Source organism: Chionomys nivalis, chromosome 19, assembly GCF_950005125.1.
Source record: "Chionomys nivalis chromosome 19, mChiNiv1.1, whole genome shotgun sequence".
Taxonomy (NCBI): domain Eukaryota; kingdom Metazoa; phylum Chordata; class Mammalia; order Rodentia; family Cricetidae; genus Chionomys; species Chionomys nivalis.
The window spans coordinates 34,658,739-34,674,654 of NC_080104.1; the positions used below are offsets into that span (position 1 = coordinate 34,658,739).

At 42.8% G+C, this 15,916-nt stretch overlaps 1 protein-coding gene across 48 annotated transcripts in view; it reads left to right on the forward strand.

The window, feature by feature from the left end:
- The window catches only part of Map4k4 (mitogen-activated protein kinase kinase kinase kinase 4), a 142,714-nt gene that overhangs the window by 93,356 nt on the left and 33,442 nt on the right, over positions 1 to 15,916 (forward strand). For all 48 annotated transcript variants that reach the window (XM_057794707.1, XM_057794709.1, XM_057794706.1 and 45 more), the window contains exons 9-12: positions 243 to 321; positions 4,413 to 4,588; positions 5,528 to 5,600; positions 6,538 to 6,748. In XM_057794707.1, coding sequence (XP_057650690.1) covers positions 243 to 321; positions 4,413 to 4,588; positions 5,528 to 5,600; positions 6,538 to 6,748 — 539 coding nt within the window. The remainder of the gene's footprint in view (positions 1 to 242; positions 322 to 4,412; positions 4,589 to 5,527; positions 5,601 to 6,537; positions 6,749 to 15,916) is intronic.

The following is a 15,916-nucleotide window of genomic DNA, read 5'->3' on the forward strand; positions in this document are numbered from 1 at the left end:
TTATGAAAACTTTCCAGTGTCTATTTGAAGTTGTGAATTGTTGGTTTTCTCCTTATATTATTGCTGTTTTTAAATGGTAAGTTCCAAGATATGGCCTAGGGTTTGTAAAATACATCTCAGCTGATTGACATTTATGGCAGTTGAGCAGTGGGATAGATTATTTGAAATTATTTGTGAATGAATCCCGAAGTCAAGAATGAGTAAATATGTGCCTTACTGACACAGCCGTCTCCTTTCCCCAGCTCTCTGTGACATGCATCCCATGAGAGCACTGTTTCTCATCCCTAGAAACCCTCCTCCCAGACTGAAGTCCAAAAAATGGTAAGCTGTATGTGGATTTCCCTCCCTCCAAAACCCCCACCCCCAATAGTTTCACTTTGCTCTGGGATAAAATTCTGGCCATTTTATTTTCGGTAACAAAAGTCAGCACCCTCAAACAATCTAAAGTACATTTGTTTCTTTGTGCTGTTGTTCTTCATACATTATTTGGATTACACACTTATGACTAGTGACACCTGAAAGCTCCATAATATAGAGAAAAGGTTATATTTTAATGTTTAAACATCTTTTAACTGTAATATGTCGCAGAACAATGGCAAAGATGTGTTGGAGTCCTATGATAATAAGACTGTAATGTTGGTGGAAGGTTTTGGGCCGTGATGCATGCTCGCAGGCCCCATGACTTGTGAGACTGCAACAGGAGGAACGTTTGAACGTGGGGGTTTGAAGCATCTAGATAACAGAGCAAGACGGCATCTGAAAAGGGGGCAGTTACTGTAATGATGGTTTGTAGAATGGCAGGTGGGCACACCTCTTTGTCGCAGAAGAGCTGGTTAGCAGAATGGCCCATCGCCACCCGACAGCCAGCTCCCGTTGTCTTTGCCACTTTCTGAGTTTGTCAGAACGGAGGGTGGGCATGATGACCGCTGAGCAAAGCGTTTACAATCGTAGCTTGTGAAGAAACGTGCTTTGGTCAACTTTAAATCTTTAAGGGAGGAGAAGTGTTTTTTTTGGGGGGGGGGGCTGAGAATTTTGCCTAACCCCCCGTGAATGTTGTCTGGTAGTTCCTGTCTGCACTCAAGCACCCCATGTTTTCTGGCCCGGCTCTCCCCCAACCCCGCCTCTGTGCCCTCTGCTCTCGGCTTGTTTAATCCTGCCTCACTACTGTGCTTTCCATTTTCCTCTTGTTTGAAATCTTACTAATTTTCCAATTAATTGATGTTACTCCCTCTTAGGTTTCGTTACTCTCTCTGAAATACACACAAGGCCTCACAGTCAGTCCATCCATCTAGATTTGGTCTTTCAGTTTCTACTGGCTGCTGTATTCTTAGTTGCCTGTCTTCTGCGCCATGAAGATTTCCTTTCCCTCAGCTGTAGGTGCACCCACCATCCATCCCACCTCTCCTTTCTCCTTGTTTACTCTCCTGGTGTTCAACACATTTCACTTTTCCTTTCCCATTTTTCTTTTACTTGAAAGATTTTTTCCCATTCTTTACACACCCTTTAACCTTAAATCGATGCTAAGTAAAAGAATTGCCTAATTCTGTTAAACCAGTGTTTAGACAGATCTGAAGGACCACACAGTTGCAAAGATTTGGGCCCCGATTAGTTCCATGTATTAATAAGTGAGAGATGATGATTCTGGGCATCATTGATAACCAGTGCCAAGGACACAAATGTGTGTAGTGGGCGCTTCCCAGGGTTCAAGCTAAGGGACTAGAGCAACTATTTAGCTCCTGCTAAACCAAGTTGTCTTTGTTTTCCTTTTTTTCCCTTGTGAGATTTTATTAATGTGATTCTGTTCTGGGAGGATTACAAATCAGTATTCTGTATGAAGAATACCTCACACTGTCTCCATTATATGTAAATTTTGGTTAACCATTTGCATGTAGTATATGCTAACAGAGACAGTGGTAGATGGGGAGTGATACCTCATGGGTTCTTAAGGCAAACTCTGTCTAACTAAATTAGGTAAAATGCTACATTGATTCATTTGCGCCACTATTCTCATCTTATCCAAGTATTTGAAAGTACAGCAAGCTTCTGCCTTTGTTATTTCTGTCTTACTTCCCAGATGTAATTTCTGTTACTTTTTCTGGAGAAATGGCTATCAGAAATGGCCAGTGGCTTATCTGCCAGAAGAATTCACTTACTGATTTTAAGGAATATACTATGTCTGGTTGATTCCTAAGTGTTGTCTGGTGGACATGGTGCATAAGTGGTTTTTAATTTAGGGATTGAGTCTCAAAGTTTGGAATTTTGCTGTAGTGAGTCAGCACTTGTTTCTTTAGTGAATTCCATGAATGATGTTAGTGAGTGCAAGGTTTGATAATCTGTGTTAGGATGCTGTATTATACATGTTACATAGACTGTCATGTTCCTCTTTAACCTTAGACCCTTCTGTGAAGTGATCCTGACCTGTCTTTCCATTTTCTTCTGCCTTTTGTAATAGCCTCAGAAAGTGACTTTTTAGTCTCTGATACTTTTGCCCTTTTGTTCATGTTCTTATTGCCTGAATACAGTCTTCTTCTTTTTTTTTTTTTTTGGTTTTTCGAGACAGGGTTTCTCTGTGGTTTTGGAGCCTGTCCTGGAACTAGCTCTGTAGACCAGGCTGGTCTCGAACTCACAGAGATCCACCTGCCTCTGCCTCCCGAGTGCTGGGATTAAAGGCGTGCACCACCACCGCCCGGCTGAATACAATCTTCTTGTTCCCAACTTGGAATAACAATATTGTACCTTTGGTTTATGCTTAAACACTGACATAGTTTTGTTTTTCTGCCTTTATATACCTGCTGCTGTGTATACTTAACTTTGCTCTACTTTACTTCACATGTGTGTTTCTTACTGAGTCTAACACAGGTAGATTAGATGTACATACAAATATTGGTTAAACTGAAAAAATAGCTTGAAAATATGAGATATAGAAGTGACACAATTAGAACTAAAGTAAATATAAAGATGAATAACTCATTCATTCAACAAAAACTTATTAAAATACTCTTTCTGGTATGGTTAATATTGAACATGACTGACAAGTTGAAAAATAAGAACCCATCTCAGTATGTACCAAAGAAACAAAACTGTAGTCTACAAACTGTGACTTGCAGATCTCTCCAGAAGAAATGTTCTTAACTTGGGGTGGGGCGCTACCAGGAGACCGTTGCAGAACTAAGTATCAAAAAACCCAGCAGAATGACTTAACTTGGGTCAATGAGACTGCTCAGTGAATAAAGGAAGTTGTCCCATTGTAAGGTCTAGAAACCTGAGTGTCATCTCCAGATCCTGTGTAAAGGTGGAAGGAGAGAAATGAATTCATGGAGTTGTTTCCAACCTCCACACATGTGCCTGACTCTCTCTCTCTCTCTCTCTCTCTCTCTCTCTCTCTCTCTCTCTCTCTCTCTCCCTCCCTCTCTCTCTCTCTCCCTCCCTCCCTCTCCCCCCTCTCCCTCCCTCCCTCCCCCTCTCCCTCCCTCCCTCCCTTCCCCTCTCCCTCCCTCCCTCCCTCCCTCCCTCCCTCCCTCACATATATTTTTAAAAAGATTTTATTTTTGTATGCAGTATTCTGCCTGCATATATGCCTACACACCAGAAGAGGGCACCAGATCTCATTACAGATGGTTGTGAGCTAACATGTGGCTCTTGGGAATTGAACTCAGGACCTCTGGAAGAGCAGCCAGTGCTCTTAAACCTCTGAGCCATCTCTCGTCCACATACATACATTTTTAAATGTTCCAACCAAAGGTAGGGCTAGGTATGAGTGTTCATGCGCTAGGCCAGGAATGGGAAAAGGGCAAAGCTCAGAAAGTGACTAGTGGCACACATGTGGGCAACAAGTTATTGTGCCCTCCCCCAAAGTAAAAACCGGCTACTTCTGCCTTTGTTCATCAAGCCCTGGGATCTGATGAGTCAAACCAGTGTAAGACTGGATGGAGCATCTATGGGTTCAGAATGCCCTGCACTTGCCCATTGAGGCAGACCCTCTGCTCATCTCTCTGTCTGTTCTTGTTTTCTGGATACCAGACAACTATCTTCATCTGTGCTCCTGCATGTGCTGTCCACAGTCCCATCATCGATGTGTCCGTGTCATCCCCCCTCCCTTAGTGAAGCCCCTCTTCTATTCTCTTGCCTCTTCTACACCCATGATGGAAGTGGTGGAAACTGAGTGACATTAGCCTTAACCTCTTTTCCTTTAAATCTGGCTTCTTTTACAGCGGTTTCTGGTACATTGTTAGTGGTATACTGCAAGTGTAAAGCTGTGTTAATGCTCCTGCCCCCTTGCCCTCAGTCCTGGGCTCCTGTGTCCTCCCAGCATGCCTGTGTATTGGCAGAACGTTTTTCAGGCTTCTCACTGCTATTTTGGAGCTATACTTTTGCGGTAGAAGCTTGATGGTGTGTTTCACTTCCTCTTACAGGTCAAAGAAATTTTTCAGCTTTATAGAAGGCTGCCTGGTGAAGAATTACATGCAGCGGCCCTCTACAGAGCAGCTTTTGAAACACCCTTTCATAAGGGACCAGCCCAATGAAAGGCAGGTTCGAATCCAGCTGAAGGATCATATAGACCGGACCAGGAAGAAGAGGGGGGAGAAAGGTATTTTCACTTTTTTCCTAACGTAATATTGAATAAAGTTTAGAAGATTATAAACTAGTGTTAAAGGCTTCACCCTAACATTTTTAGATAGAGGAGTTTTGTTGTTGTTATTGAGCCTCCACTGACTTCCCCGCCATCCCTCTCCCTCTCCCTCTTGCCCTTCCGTCCTCACATCCTCTTTCCACTTTCCTGGCCCATGTTCCTCTATCTTCCTGTATATGCACACTGCAAGTGTAAAGCTGTCACAGTAAACGGCCATATCCCCTCTCGGGGTCCCCGCTGGCTTTGTGTCATCTACTCACACACTGGCACACATATGTAAACATTGTAAGGAGGGACTCATGAAAGATGCTTGTCACTACGACTCCGAAGACTACTGCACTGTCGGTCACTGTGACGCTGAAGTGTCATTTGTGATCAGGTGTTAAGGTGTCCCCAGTTGTACTCTTTCTTTTCATTTCCATTTAGCAAAACTTTCTCTTGCCATCTTGCTAGAAGCTCAAATGTAAAAGTAATTAAATTTGGTTATGATTTTGGTTGCTTTGGTTAAATTCAGAAGATAATTTTTGTGTCTATCTCCTTATCTACCATTTATCTCTATCATGTATATATGTGTCATCTCTTTATATTTACTTTGTTATTATAGGTTTCTTTGTGAATATGTTGGTGCTGTTGGACTATTTTTCTTGTGAGTACTCTCACAGAAAATCCCACAGCTAAGAATTTATCGGTGCTGAAAACCTAACACTTTTCTGTAGGGAGTGTGGCTAGCTCAGGGAATTTACTGTCATTGATATGGGAAGTCAGCATCTGTCCTGTGCAAGTTCTCCTAAGCGCCATGTTCAGAAAGAGCATCTTGTGTTGGTCACCATGCCTCTGGAGATGCTCACCTCCTCGGGTGCCTGTCAGGATGTGTCAACGCTCCTGCTTGTCTCCTAGATGAAACAGAGTATGAGTACAGCGGGAGTGAGGAGGAAGAGGAGGAAGTGCCTGAGCAGGAAGGAGAGCCAAGGTAAGGGCACCGCCATTGCCGCTCCGTGAGAGATGGCGCTCCAGTGAAGGTGGCATTCCCCAGGAACAGATAGCACTGGCTCGCTTCCTGTCCCCATCCTCACCTCATGACAGATGTCTATGAGCAGCTGCCCACTCCAAACTGTTACCTAGTGTTTTGTTTTGTTTTTAACCCAGTTTTATGTTTGGGGCTGAGGAAATAACTGCTGCTGACATTGAGTGCTCCAGGAGGCACAGTGGTACAAGTCCTACAATAACTTAAACAATCTGAGTCCATTTCAAACTAAAATTTGCACAAAATTAGAATTGATTTCATGACCACTATAATTGCTTTTAGAGAATAAAATGGCATGTTTAAGATACACACTGGCATATGTAGTAAAAGGAATTGCAGCATGTTTGTATTCTTGCTGTTCTGTGTGATATGGGATTGGGGAAGACAGAACAGTACTAGCTCAGCGTCCTGTGCAAAGTCCACTCACAAGCCCGTTTGGGGCCTGCTGCTGTCCCCGATCCTAAAGAGCAGAGGTAGGGAATACAGAGCAGGCTTGATGCTGGCCAGATGAAAATGAAGGAATGCTGAGTACCAGTGACTGCCATTTCTTTATGAAGATGGAAAATAAGAGGGCCAAAGAGAGACCATTGAAGTGACAGAAAGTGAGCTCAGTCTTCCATTGTGTTGTTGAATTGATGGGGGAGGCCCATGTAGAAATGCCTACTAAGCGTCTAGAACTGATTTTTCGGACATTACTAATGATAAAGGATTGTGCAAGCCTTCTGAGCTGTAAGCATAGTTGTCCCGGACCTGTTGATTGAACACCTGGGCTAAGTTCTCATTAAGAGAATTGAGTGTAGAAGAGGAAGAGGATGCCCATGCTCTTTGCGCCCTCAGAGCCAAGGTGATGCATGAAGCCCTGATAGCCCTCTTCACTCTGCAGTTCCATTGTCAATGTGCCTGGAGAGTCGACTCTGCGCCGTGATTTCCTGAGACTGCAGCAGGAGAACAAGGAGCGTTCTGAGGCTCTGCGGAGACAGCAGCTTCTCCAGGAGCAGCAACTCCGGGAGCAGGAGGAGTATAAGAGGCAGCTGTTGGCGGAGAGGCAGAAACGGATTGAACAGCAGAAGGAACAGAGGAGGCGGCTGGAAGAGGTAGGAGACATCCGCATTGGTCTTTTCCTTTTCCATACTCATGTCTGTTGGTTACCAGACGCCCCGCCAGGTTGCCGAGGTGATGTGGTACTGAGACAATAGGTGCAGGCCCTGTTGTAGCCATTCAGACCTTCTGAAGGGAAGCGTGTGCTTTGGACTGGCAGGCTTCACATTCCTGGACCTTAGAAATGTGTTCCTTGTAAAACATGCTGAAGGCCTGCCTAACACTTAGTTTACATGTGTATTGTGAGGTGTAGAACTCCATTGTCGTGAAGATGGCACTAGACCAGCTTTCTGTATTGTTTCCATTGTGCTTAAGTTGACTTGCTTAGACTTGACCTGATTTCTTTTCCATTCTCGGCTTTTGGATCCCAATTTTGTATTTTTCTGACACTAGACTTACACACACATACACACACACTCACATATACACACATACCCTGTGAAAAAGATTGTTCTCAAAATGCCTTAACTTTGGGGTGGATTTAAGAGTAAAAAATTCAGGCCAAAAAGATGGTTCCATGGATGTAGATGCATGCCACCAAACCTGACAACCGGAGTTTGGTCCCTAGATCCTAGTATATTAGAGAGAATGAACTCTAGCAAGTTGTCTTCCTCTACACGTGTGCTGTGACATGTGCATTGCATGCACTACACACCACATACAACAAATGTATTTTTTTAAAGGAGTAAGAAATTCAGAAAACAGAATAATTTTGTTCTATGGCAGGCAAGTGCAGTTTGCACCATGTTTATTTACACCATTAATATTCTCATCATTGGTAATGTAGTTATTTAAAGGTTGTTTTTATTTTTAATTCACAGAAACATAGTTTCCCTGTAATTCACTTGAGAATCAAGAGTGTTTTGATTTTCTTTTCTTGACTGCCTTTTATTTACTATGCCATAGCCCCTAATTTCTCACACTCATTTGTTTTCATTTGATTTGAACATATTTTTTCCACCTCTATAATTTTTTCCTAGTAGAAGAATCATCAGAAATAAAGCCCTGTAATGACATTTCCAGTGGGATTTACTTTAAATAGCTAAGCATGCTGTTGCCTAGGTCATGCAGCAGAGTATGCTGACTCAGTGTCTTTTATTATCCCGTGGCTTTGCTCACTGCTTGGAAACCAGTGTGTGCCTCGCGAAGGGAGATATGTAAATACTCAGAACTTTATAGTGCAAAAATTAAGTGTTTGTAGGACTTTTAAAAGCTTACTTGAAAATCTCTTTAAAAGATATTTAAGGCTTTTCTCACTGTTTTGTGAACAAACTGGAAAACTGGGGTGAGTTTGGAGGCTTACTGCAGGTACTGGGATGAGCTCTGACCCTGTCTAGTTCCACTGCCCAGGCAGGTGGTAAAGGTTGCCCTATGGGGCTATTATGAACTGGATTGTCTAGACTTTGTAACGCAGGCGGTGACAGTGGCTTTCAGGCTGTAGTAGTGAGATTGGCATCTCTCCTCTCTGTGAGGTAGGCAGTGAGGATTACACAGTGAAGACAGCTGAAGTTTGTTGATGTTTTTGGGTCATTTGTTTCACTCAGTACATAGATGCCTAGTGGGTTAGAGATGTCTGCTTTGCTTGTTTTTCTCAGTCTGCCAGTTGATGATCGAGTGTAAATTCATACTCAGGGTCACCGCAGATTCCACTTTTCCTAAACACAGGGGAGGGGCTGGAGAGATGCTCAGTGGCTGAGAGCACACTGGTTGCTCTTGTAGAGAAACCCAGGTCTGGTTCACAGCACCCACGTGTGGGTTACAACCATTCATAATTTCATGGGCACCAAGCACACACGTGCTACATATAAATACATGCAGGCTAAACACTCATTTCCTAAAAGCGAAATAAATAAAAAAAAAAAAAATAGAGGAAATGTGGTGTTAGGGAAATTGGAGGGGTGAGAATGAGGGGATGAAGTTGATCAAAACATTATATGTATGTGTGAAATTCTCAAACAATAAAAAAGAAACCTTAAAAATAGAGCTAGGCACTGGAACGGCAAGTGTTCTCACCAACAGAATCTGCTTGTTGGGATTCTGGGAGGTCTAGCTCCTTTTACTTAATTGGAGGCAGTTGTAAGCATTGTTTGCACCCTAGGTTCCAGAAAGGTAATTTGGGAATCTTTGAGGCTGAGTAATTTGTAACCCTTTCAATAAAAGGCTATGTTAGCCCTCCTTTTAAATGGAAATAAAAATTCCTTTAAAAAATTTCCACTATGAACAATGTAGGTGAAGATATGCAGCCCCATTCATGAGATGAGTGAATGTTGGGCCAATGAGATGGCTCAGAGCTTCAGTCCCTGGGACCCACATGACAAGAGGAGAAAACAGACTCTTCCAAGTTGTCTTCTGACCTCCATATGTGCACTGTGGTAGCATGCTGTTCACATGTGCATACTAAATAAACATAATTTAAAATTTCCCAAAGCCTAAATAATTTCCTTTCATTAGGCCAGCCAGAAATGCTTTAAAATGAGGAGTAAGGGGCTATGGTGCAGAGCCCCCCCTTTTGCCCCTGCTTTAAAACTAGTCTTGCTGCTGCTAGGTGTGTCCTCTTCCTAGCAGAGGCCCATTATATTTCAGTACTTGTGTGCCTCTCCCTTAGCTAGGAGATACCAGCTGTTCCTTCTCCTGTTTGCTGGTGTGCTGTACATGGGCGTGCAGATGCAGCATTTGCCTCAGAGGGAGTGATCATGGCTAGGAACAGTCCGTGTTACCCCAATACCCTACTACACATTACCTTTACATTACATACCTAATCACATATTACCATTACATCACAGCTTTATGAAGTTGTTGTGATTGAGCAAAGACAAACAAGTCAAGATGCTTCTGTCAGGAAGTCTTCCTTGCTTTGCTAAGGAGAGCCTATTACACACCCCAGGCCCTGCTCTCTGATGACCTCCTAACCTTTGTTGGAAGCAAGGAGTGTTAGAGCACTCCAAAGGATTTACCTAGTAATCATGGCTGTTAGGTCAGACACAGTGGGCAGTGAATGGTTATTAAAGAGGCTAAAGACAGCCAAGAAGCTCATCTCCCAGTAGTTCCGGTCAGCCAGCAGCCTTGCAGAATCTCCAACACAGGAGCTTATTCTTACATCTCAGCTCACGTAGGTATCTGGGAATTGGTTTTCTAGTTTTGTTACTTTCTGCTTTTCCTGACACATTCTCTTAGTCCCAGGAAGGAGTCCACACGGGCCAGTCTTTCCATAATGCTCTTGGCTCCCTTCCCTGCTGCTGTCCCTTCTCTGTCTGTGAACACTGCAGTAGGGTACCCACTTTTCCCTCTTGTGTCCTTTCCATGGGTGTTTAGAGAAATGGTTTCTACTCCATTAGTGTTTAGCCCTGGAGTCTTAGCTGTGGCTCTGTGACTGGGGATTGCTTTCCTCAGCAGGGTGGACATGGAGTGTGTACTCAGTAGAGTTCTGCTCCCCAGGAGGACACATGGGTTATTCAGTTTAGAGGGGCAGATAGAAATGAATACGTAAAAAGCAAAGGGAAGTGAGAGAAAAGAAAATTTCTTTGTGAAGTGGGGTTAGCATTAGGCAGACATAGTTTCTGTAAGAGTTAATAAGCCATCCTGTGTCTGTTGTGTTTTTGGCTCTGAGATCATAGAAGGGAAAATTTGAACTCCTTTGCCTCAGAGAATTTTCAGAGGCTTTCCACACATTTCAAAGGAATAAGAACCATTTCCTCACTTGCCGTCACCTACAAAAGGCCATTGTTGTGCAAATCATCAGCATCTGACAATGGGGCCAGCCTTGGCCTGGCGCTGCTTTTTTCACAGCTCAGGCTTTAAAGATCTGCTTTATTCCCGGGCCTGGCAACCCAGGCCTAGTCCAGTTGGCAGTGGCTGTCGTGTTCATAAGAACCTCTTGTAAGTTTTTGAATGTTCTTTTGACCTGCAGTCTTGTGCTTTTATTTTTAGTTAAATTTGGTGAAGAATTTAATTCAGCAAACATTGGTATCTTAAGATGGGGAGAATTTTCTTTTGGGAAATTCCAGTCATTTTTTTTCTCTTTTAAAAGGTGATCAGAACTGTAACATAAGCAAACACACTGTCACCTGTATGCAGTAGCATGTTCTCAAGCCTCTTGAATGGAGGGAACTAGAATATTGCTAACACTAGTAAATCCAGGACATATGTGAATGGGCTTTAGAGCTGTATCAGAATGGCAGACTTGGGGAAGATTTTAACAGCTCAAAAGCATTTACTCTGACACACTTAAGAACACTTCAGGAATAAGAAAATCTGTGATTTGAGAGACCTTGAGAATCATTCTTATAACATTGTGCAATATTTCACTTTGATGTTTGTTAAATTGATGCAAAAAAACAAGACAAGGTTAAACTAGTATATTTGTAGGTATTAACAGGAGATTCATTTCATTTAGGTTATTTTCTTTCATGAAAACAGCCTTTCATATTAATCATCTGTTAAGAGATATTTAGGGGGCTGGAGAAATGGCTCAGAGGTTAAAAGCACTGGCTAATCTTCCTAAGGTCCTGAGTTCAATTCCTGCCAACTTCATGGTGGCTCACAACCATCTATAATGAGATCTGGTGACCTCTTCTGACCTGCAGGTAGAATACTGTATACATAATGAATAAATGGACCTTAAAAAAAAGAGCTATGTAATAAGATACATTTGAAAAGTCAGTTGTTTGGATTCTACTGTTACGGTCTTTCTAAATGTGAAGAGCTTTGGTTGCTCACAACTGTCCTGTTGATTCTTGGTCAGATTCTCAGACTCTGGGTCTTGGGAGGGTGGTGAGGAGGGTGTGCAGTGTGGCAGTGCCTCTGTCCTGTGGTGTCCACCTCTCTGCCCTGCCCTGGATGTGCATGCAGTGCACTCTCCCTCTCGGGGTCTAAATGCTCCTCCACACTGTCTGCAGCATGTGTCTGGTGCTGCTCCTCCACACTGTCTGCAGCATGTGTCTGGTGCTGGTCCTCCACACTGTCTGCAGCATGTGTCTGGTGCTGCTCCTCCACACTGTCTGCAGCATGTGTCTGGTGCTGGTCTCCCTGTGAGTGCGCATTTGCCCTTTCTCTCCCCAGATACTGCCAAGACCACTCATTGCTCCACTTACCTAAGGGGTTGAACATCGGTGATTCTTTCTGGACCTGTCTTCTTTTTCTCCTCCCTAAATTAGAGCAGTTTTATATATTGTTTCAGTTTATACTTGTGAATATTCAAGTCTATTATGGAGGGCAAGTAAGAAAGAAATTGTCTTGTTCTTTGCCTTGGCCATTCTTTCATTCTTCCCCTAGGCAAGATTTGCTTAAAGGGGTAGTCTCAGGGATGTTTGCATGTACCTCATTGTTCACATTTATTTTCGTATGTCCATGATACTTGCTAATACAGGTTTCTCAAGTGGATAAATCAGTCATTTCTAGTCCTGTAGGAGCTGCGGGCTGCGTTCCTGCCACCTAGCTCCTGGCCGCCTGGCTAGCTTATGCCCTGAAATAACAACACACAAATTGTATACATTTAAACACTGCTTGGCCCATTATATCTAGCCTCTTCTAGCTAACTCTCATATCTTGCTTTAACCCATATCTAATAATCTGTGTAGCACCACGAGGTGGTGTCTTACCAGGAAGATTCTAGCGTACGTCTATCTTGGGCTGGAGCTTCATCACGTCTGGCTCAGAGAGGAGAGGCATGGCAACTGAGCTCACTTCCCTTCTTCCCAGCATTCTGTTCTGTCTACCCCACCCACCTAAGGGCTGGGCTATCAAATGGGCCAAGGCAGTTTCTTTATTAACCAATGAAATCAACAGATTGACATATGACCTTCCCACATCATAGTCCTGTGTGTATCTCTGAAAAGTGACTGTTGATACTATACTCATTTGAAAATGGATCCTTAGGTGTGAGATATCTGAGTCTTGGATACTTTTTATTATTATTATTTTATTAGTTTTCTTTTATTGGTTTTATTGAGCTATACATTTTTCCACTCCCCTTTCTTCCTCCCTATTCTCTTCTACCCTCCCCTTGTCCCCCACACTCCCGATTTACTCAGAAGGTCTTACACTTTGGACCACTCAAAGACCTTATGTCCTGAGAAACAGAGGCTGTGCTTTGAAAATATGATACCCTACCCACATATACCAGCTATTCCTCAAGCTTGTCTGTACAATATGCAAAGATTATCGTAGGATTTGATTGGGTTTCAACTCTGAATAGATAGTTCAGTCTTCCATCACTCTGAGTGTGAGATGCTGACTGAGTACAATCACAACAGTTTTCTCCAGGATGCCATGTGCTTGTCACGAGTCGGATTTAATTAAAACAAAACAAAACAAAACAAAACAGCACACAGGCTGTCAGGGGAGCTCAGTAGTAGCTGAGCATTGCCTGGCATGTTTGAGGCCTTGGTGTCAGTTCCCAGCACGCACGCACACACGCACGCGCACCCTGTATTCATCTTAGGAAGGTGATGTGTACATGCTTTCAAAGGACTTAAATTCCTAAAACGTTTTATTTAACACTAAGAAGAAAATGCCTTTTGAAAACTTTCAGTCAATAATTGAGGTTTTTCTTAATAAGATTTATTATTCTATGTGTATGGGGTTTTACCTATGCCTACCTGTGCACACAGTGCCACAGTGGCCAGAAGACAACATTCGATCCTTTAGTGGTCTGGAAGTCCCGGTCCCTGACCACCACCCAGGCTAACTCAGAGAATGCTTCTCAGGAGCGAGGATTGAAAGATTTCTATAATAGCTTGCACAGTGTCTAAGGGTAATTCTCTTTTATTATTCTTTAGATCTAATTCTCTTGTTCTAATTGTCTATAATTCTCTAGCTTCTAATTCTTTAGGTCCAATTATATAATTTTAAATCTTTGGTTTCAATTCTCTGTTCCAATTCTCTGTAGTTTCCTGTTCAATCTAGCCTGAATACACTTTTTACAGGAGGCTTGTGGTTATAATTTAAAAATTACAGGAGTTACATCTTGTTGGTAAGAAGCACATTCCATTGGGTGAGTGACAAGGGGAGAGCCCTTTACCACGGCCACACAAAGCTTCAAGGTCTCTGGAGTGACTGTGACCAGAGGGCAGGCATAGTGCCCAGGGAGATGAGCTATGAGACACAGTTTCATCAGCTACTCTTGGCAAGTGAAGAAGTGATAGGATTTTTTAGACTTTGTGTTAGTAACCTTGGTTAGGCACTCACGACCCTGAACTTGTGCAGAGCTGTAAAGTTTTAAACTTATACTCCATTCACAAAAACCTTTAGTTTAGTTTGAACTTGCTCTAAGGTAAAAGCAAGCTGATTGTGTGCAGTTTGTCTTAGACTGAGGAGACATTTGTTACTTTCTTATAGTCGGAGTAAAGGGAACAAAGCGGCTTCTAAGTGCCTCACAGTCCTCGTGGGACAATAGATCTAGTTATGAAGCATATTCTAGCATATTTCTATATATATCAAAATCATACAGATTAATGAGAAGTCATCTTCCTGACCATCCATAGATATATGTGTGCCCAGTAGATGGAATATTTTCAGGAGATAAATACACAGGCAGTGGGAAAACACCCAAAGCTGCTCATAGGGAGGAAATGAAGTGACTCATGAGAGAAATTACAGAAGAGACAAACAGTTGTCTACAGTGACCCCATGGCCTTACCAAGTGGGGCTCCTGTCAGAGGGTCACTCATCTGATAATAGGTCAGCCTATTGGACACTAGTTATCACCTGCTGTATACTCCCATGGCCTCCAACAAGATCCCCAGGAATTGGAGTTACAGATAGTTGTGAGCTACCCTGTGAGTGCTGGGAACTGAACCTGAGTCCTTTGGAAGAGGAGCCAGTGCTCTTAAGTTCTGAGCCAGCTTTCAAGCCCCTGAGGATGGTTTTTTTATTTGTTGTTTTTTTAATGTAGTAAGAATTCCTGAAGTATTTAAAAACTCTTAGAGAATAGGAAAAGAAGAAAAGACAAATTTATGGGTAATAGAACAAAAGACAACCAATTGATCCAGGAGCCCCACATTGCCTTTAGTAGACATTCTAAGACATTGGTGTGATGGGAAGAACATACAGTTAAACAAATAGTTAAATAGTTAAACAAAATTTCTAGCTTTGAGAAACACATTTATGTCAGGCATGTTCTGCCATTCCAGAACTCAGAAAGAGGCAGGAGAATTGAAAATTCAAAGCCATCCTGGGCTACATAGTAAACCAAAAATCAAAAACCAGCAGATACGGTTTCTGAGTTGAAAAACTTAATACATACAAAAAGAAAAAGAAAAAGAAAGAAAGGCCCATGTGATGGCCCATGTCATCTTCGAGTCCCTGTATTGAAGACAGAAAGGGGCTCCTAGAGCTGCAGAGCAGGGCACTTTGTGGTCCTGTTGCAAGGACTGAGAGTCAGTGGGACTGACTGCAGGTCAGCGCGGACCTCGGTTGGGCAGACTGCACATTCTCAGTGGGGCATCACCCTCCGTCCAGGCCCAGCACACACAGGACATGCCTTAGACGCTGCTGGAGTGTGGGGAAGATTCAGAAGGGGACTAAGCTCTAACAGATCCTTATGTTGTGTACCCACTGTAAACTTGTGATATAGTGTTTTTATTTAATCTTGTTGTTAGCCACAGTATCACAGATAGAATTCGTGAACTGTATCAGTTTTCTCTTTCTGAAAAAGTGATATATTCTGTAGAGTTATCCAGTGGAGTAGCCACTAGTGAACTCGTTTCCTTATGCGTGCAAGCTACAATTTAGCGGTAGTGTTAGCCATGTATTAGACAGTGCTGGTTGAATGTTAGCATTTCCCATATTCATAGAAAGAACTATTAAACTTTAGACTCCACAGCATGTTAGTGCTTTGCTTACAGGTGCTGTGTCATTTTTGCAAGAACAGTTAGGGAAGTAGCTGTGTTGTTGTACACTGCGTGCATGTCTGGAGCGGGCTGAGTCTACCAAGTTGGTTTTACACTCTATCTGTCGGGGTGCGAGGTGGAGTGTACTTACAGAATGAGCCTTATAGGCGGAATGGCTTTTCCAGCAGAGGCTTTTTGGCCAGTGACATTGGACAGGTCATTTTATTTTTCTGAGCATGTTTTCTGTGTAGTAGCAATGAGTTACAGTAAGAATGAGATCCTGAATTCCCAGGGTTGTAAAGAGAATTATATTAGGTGCAGCAAGTGATTTTTAAA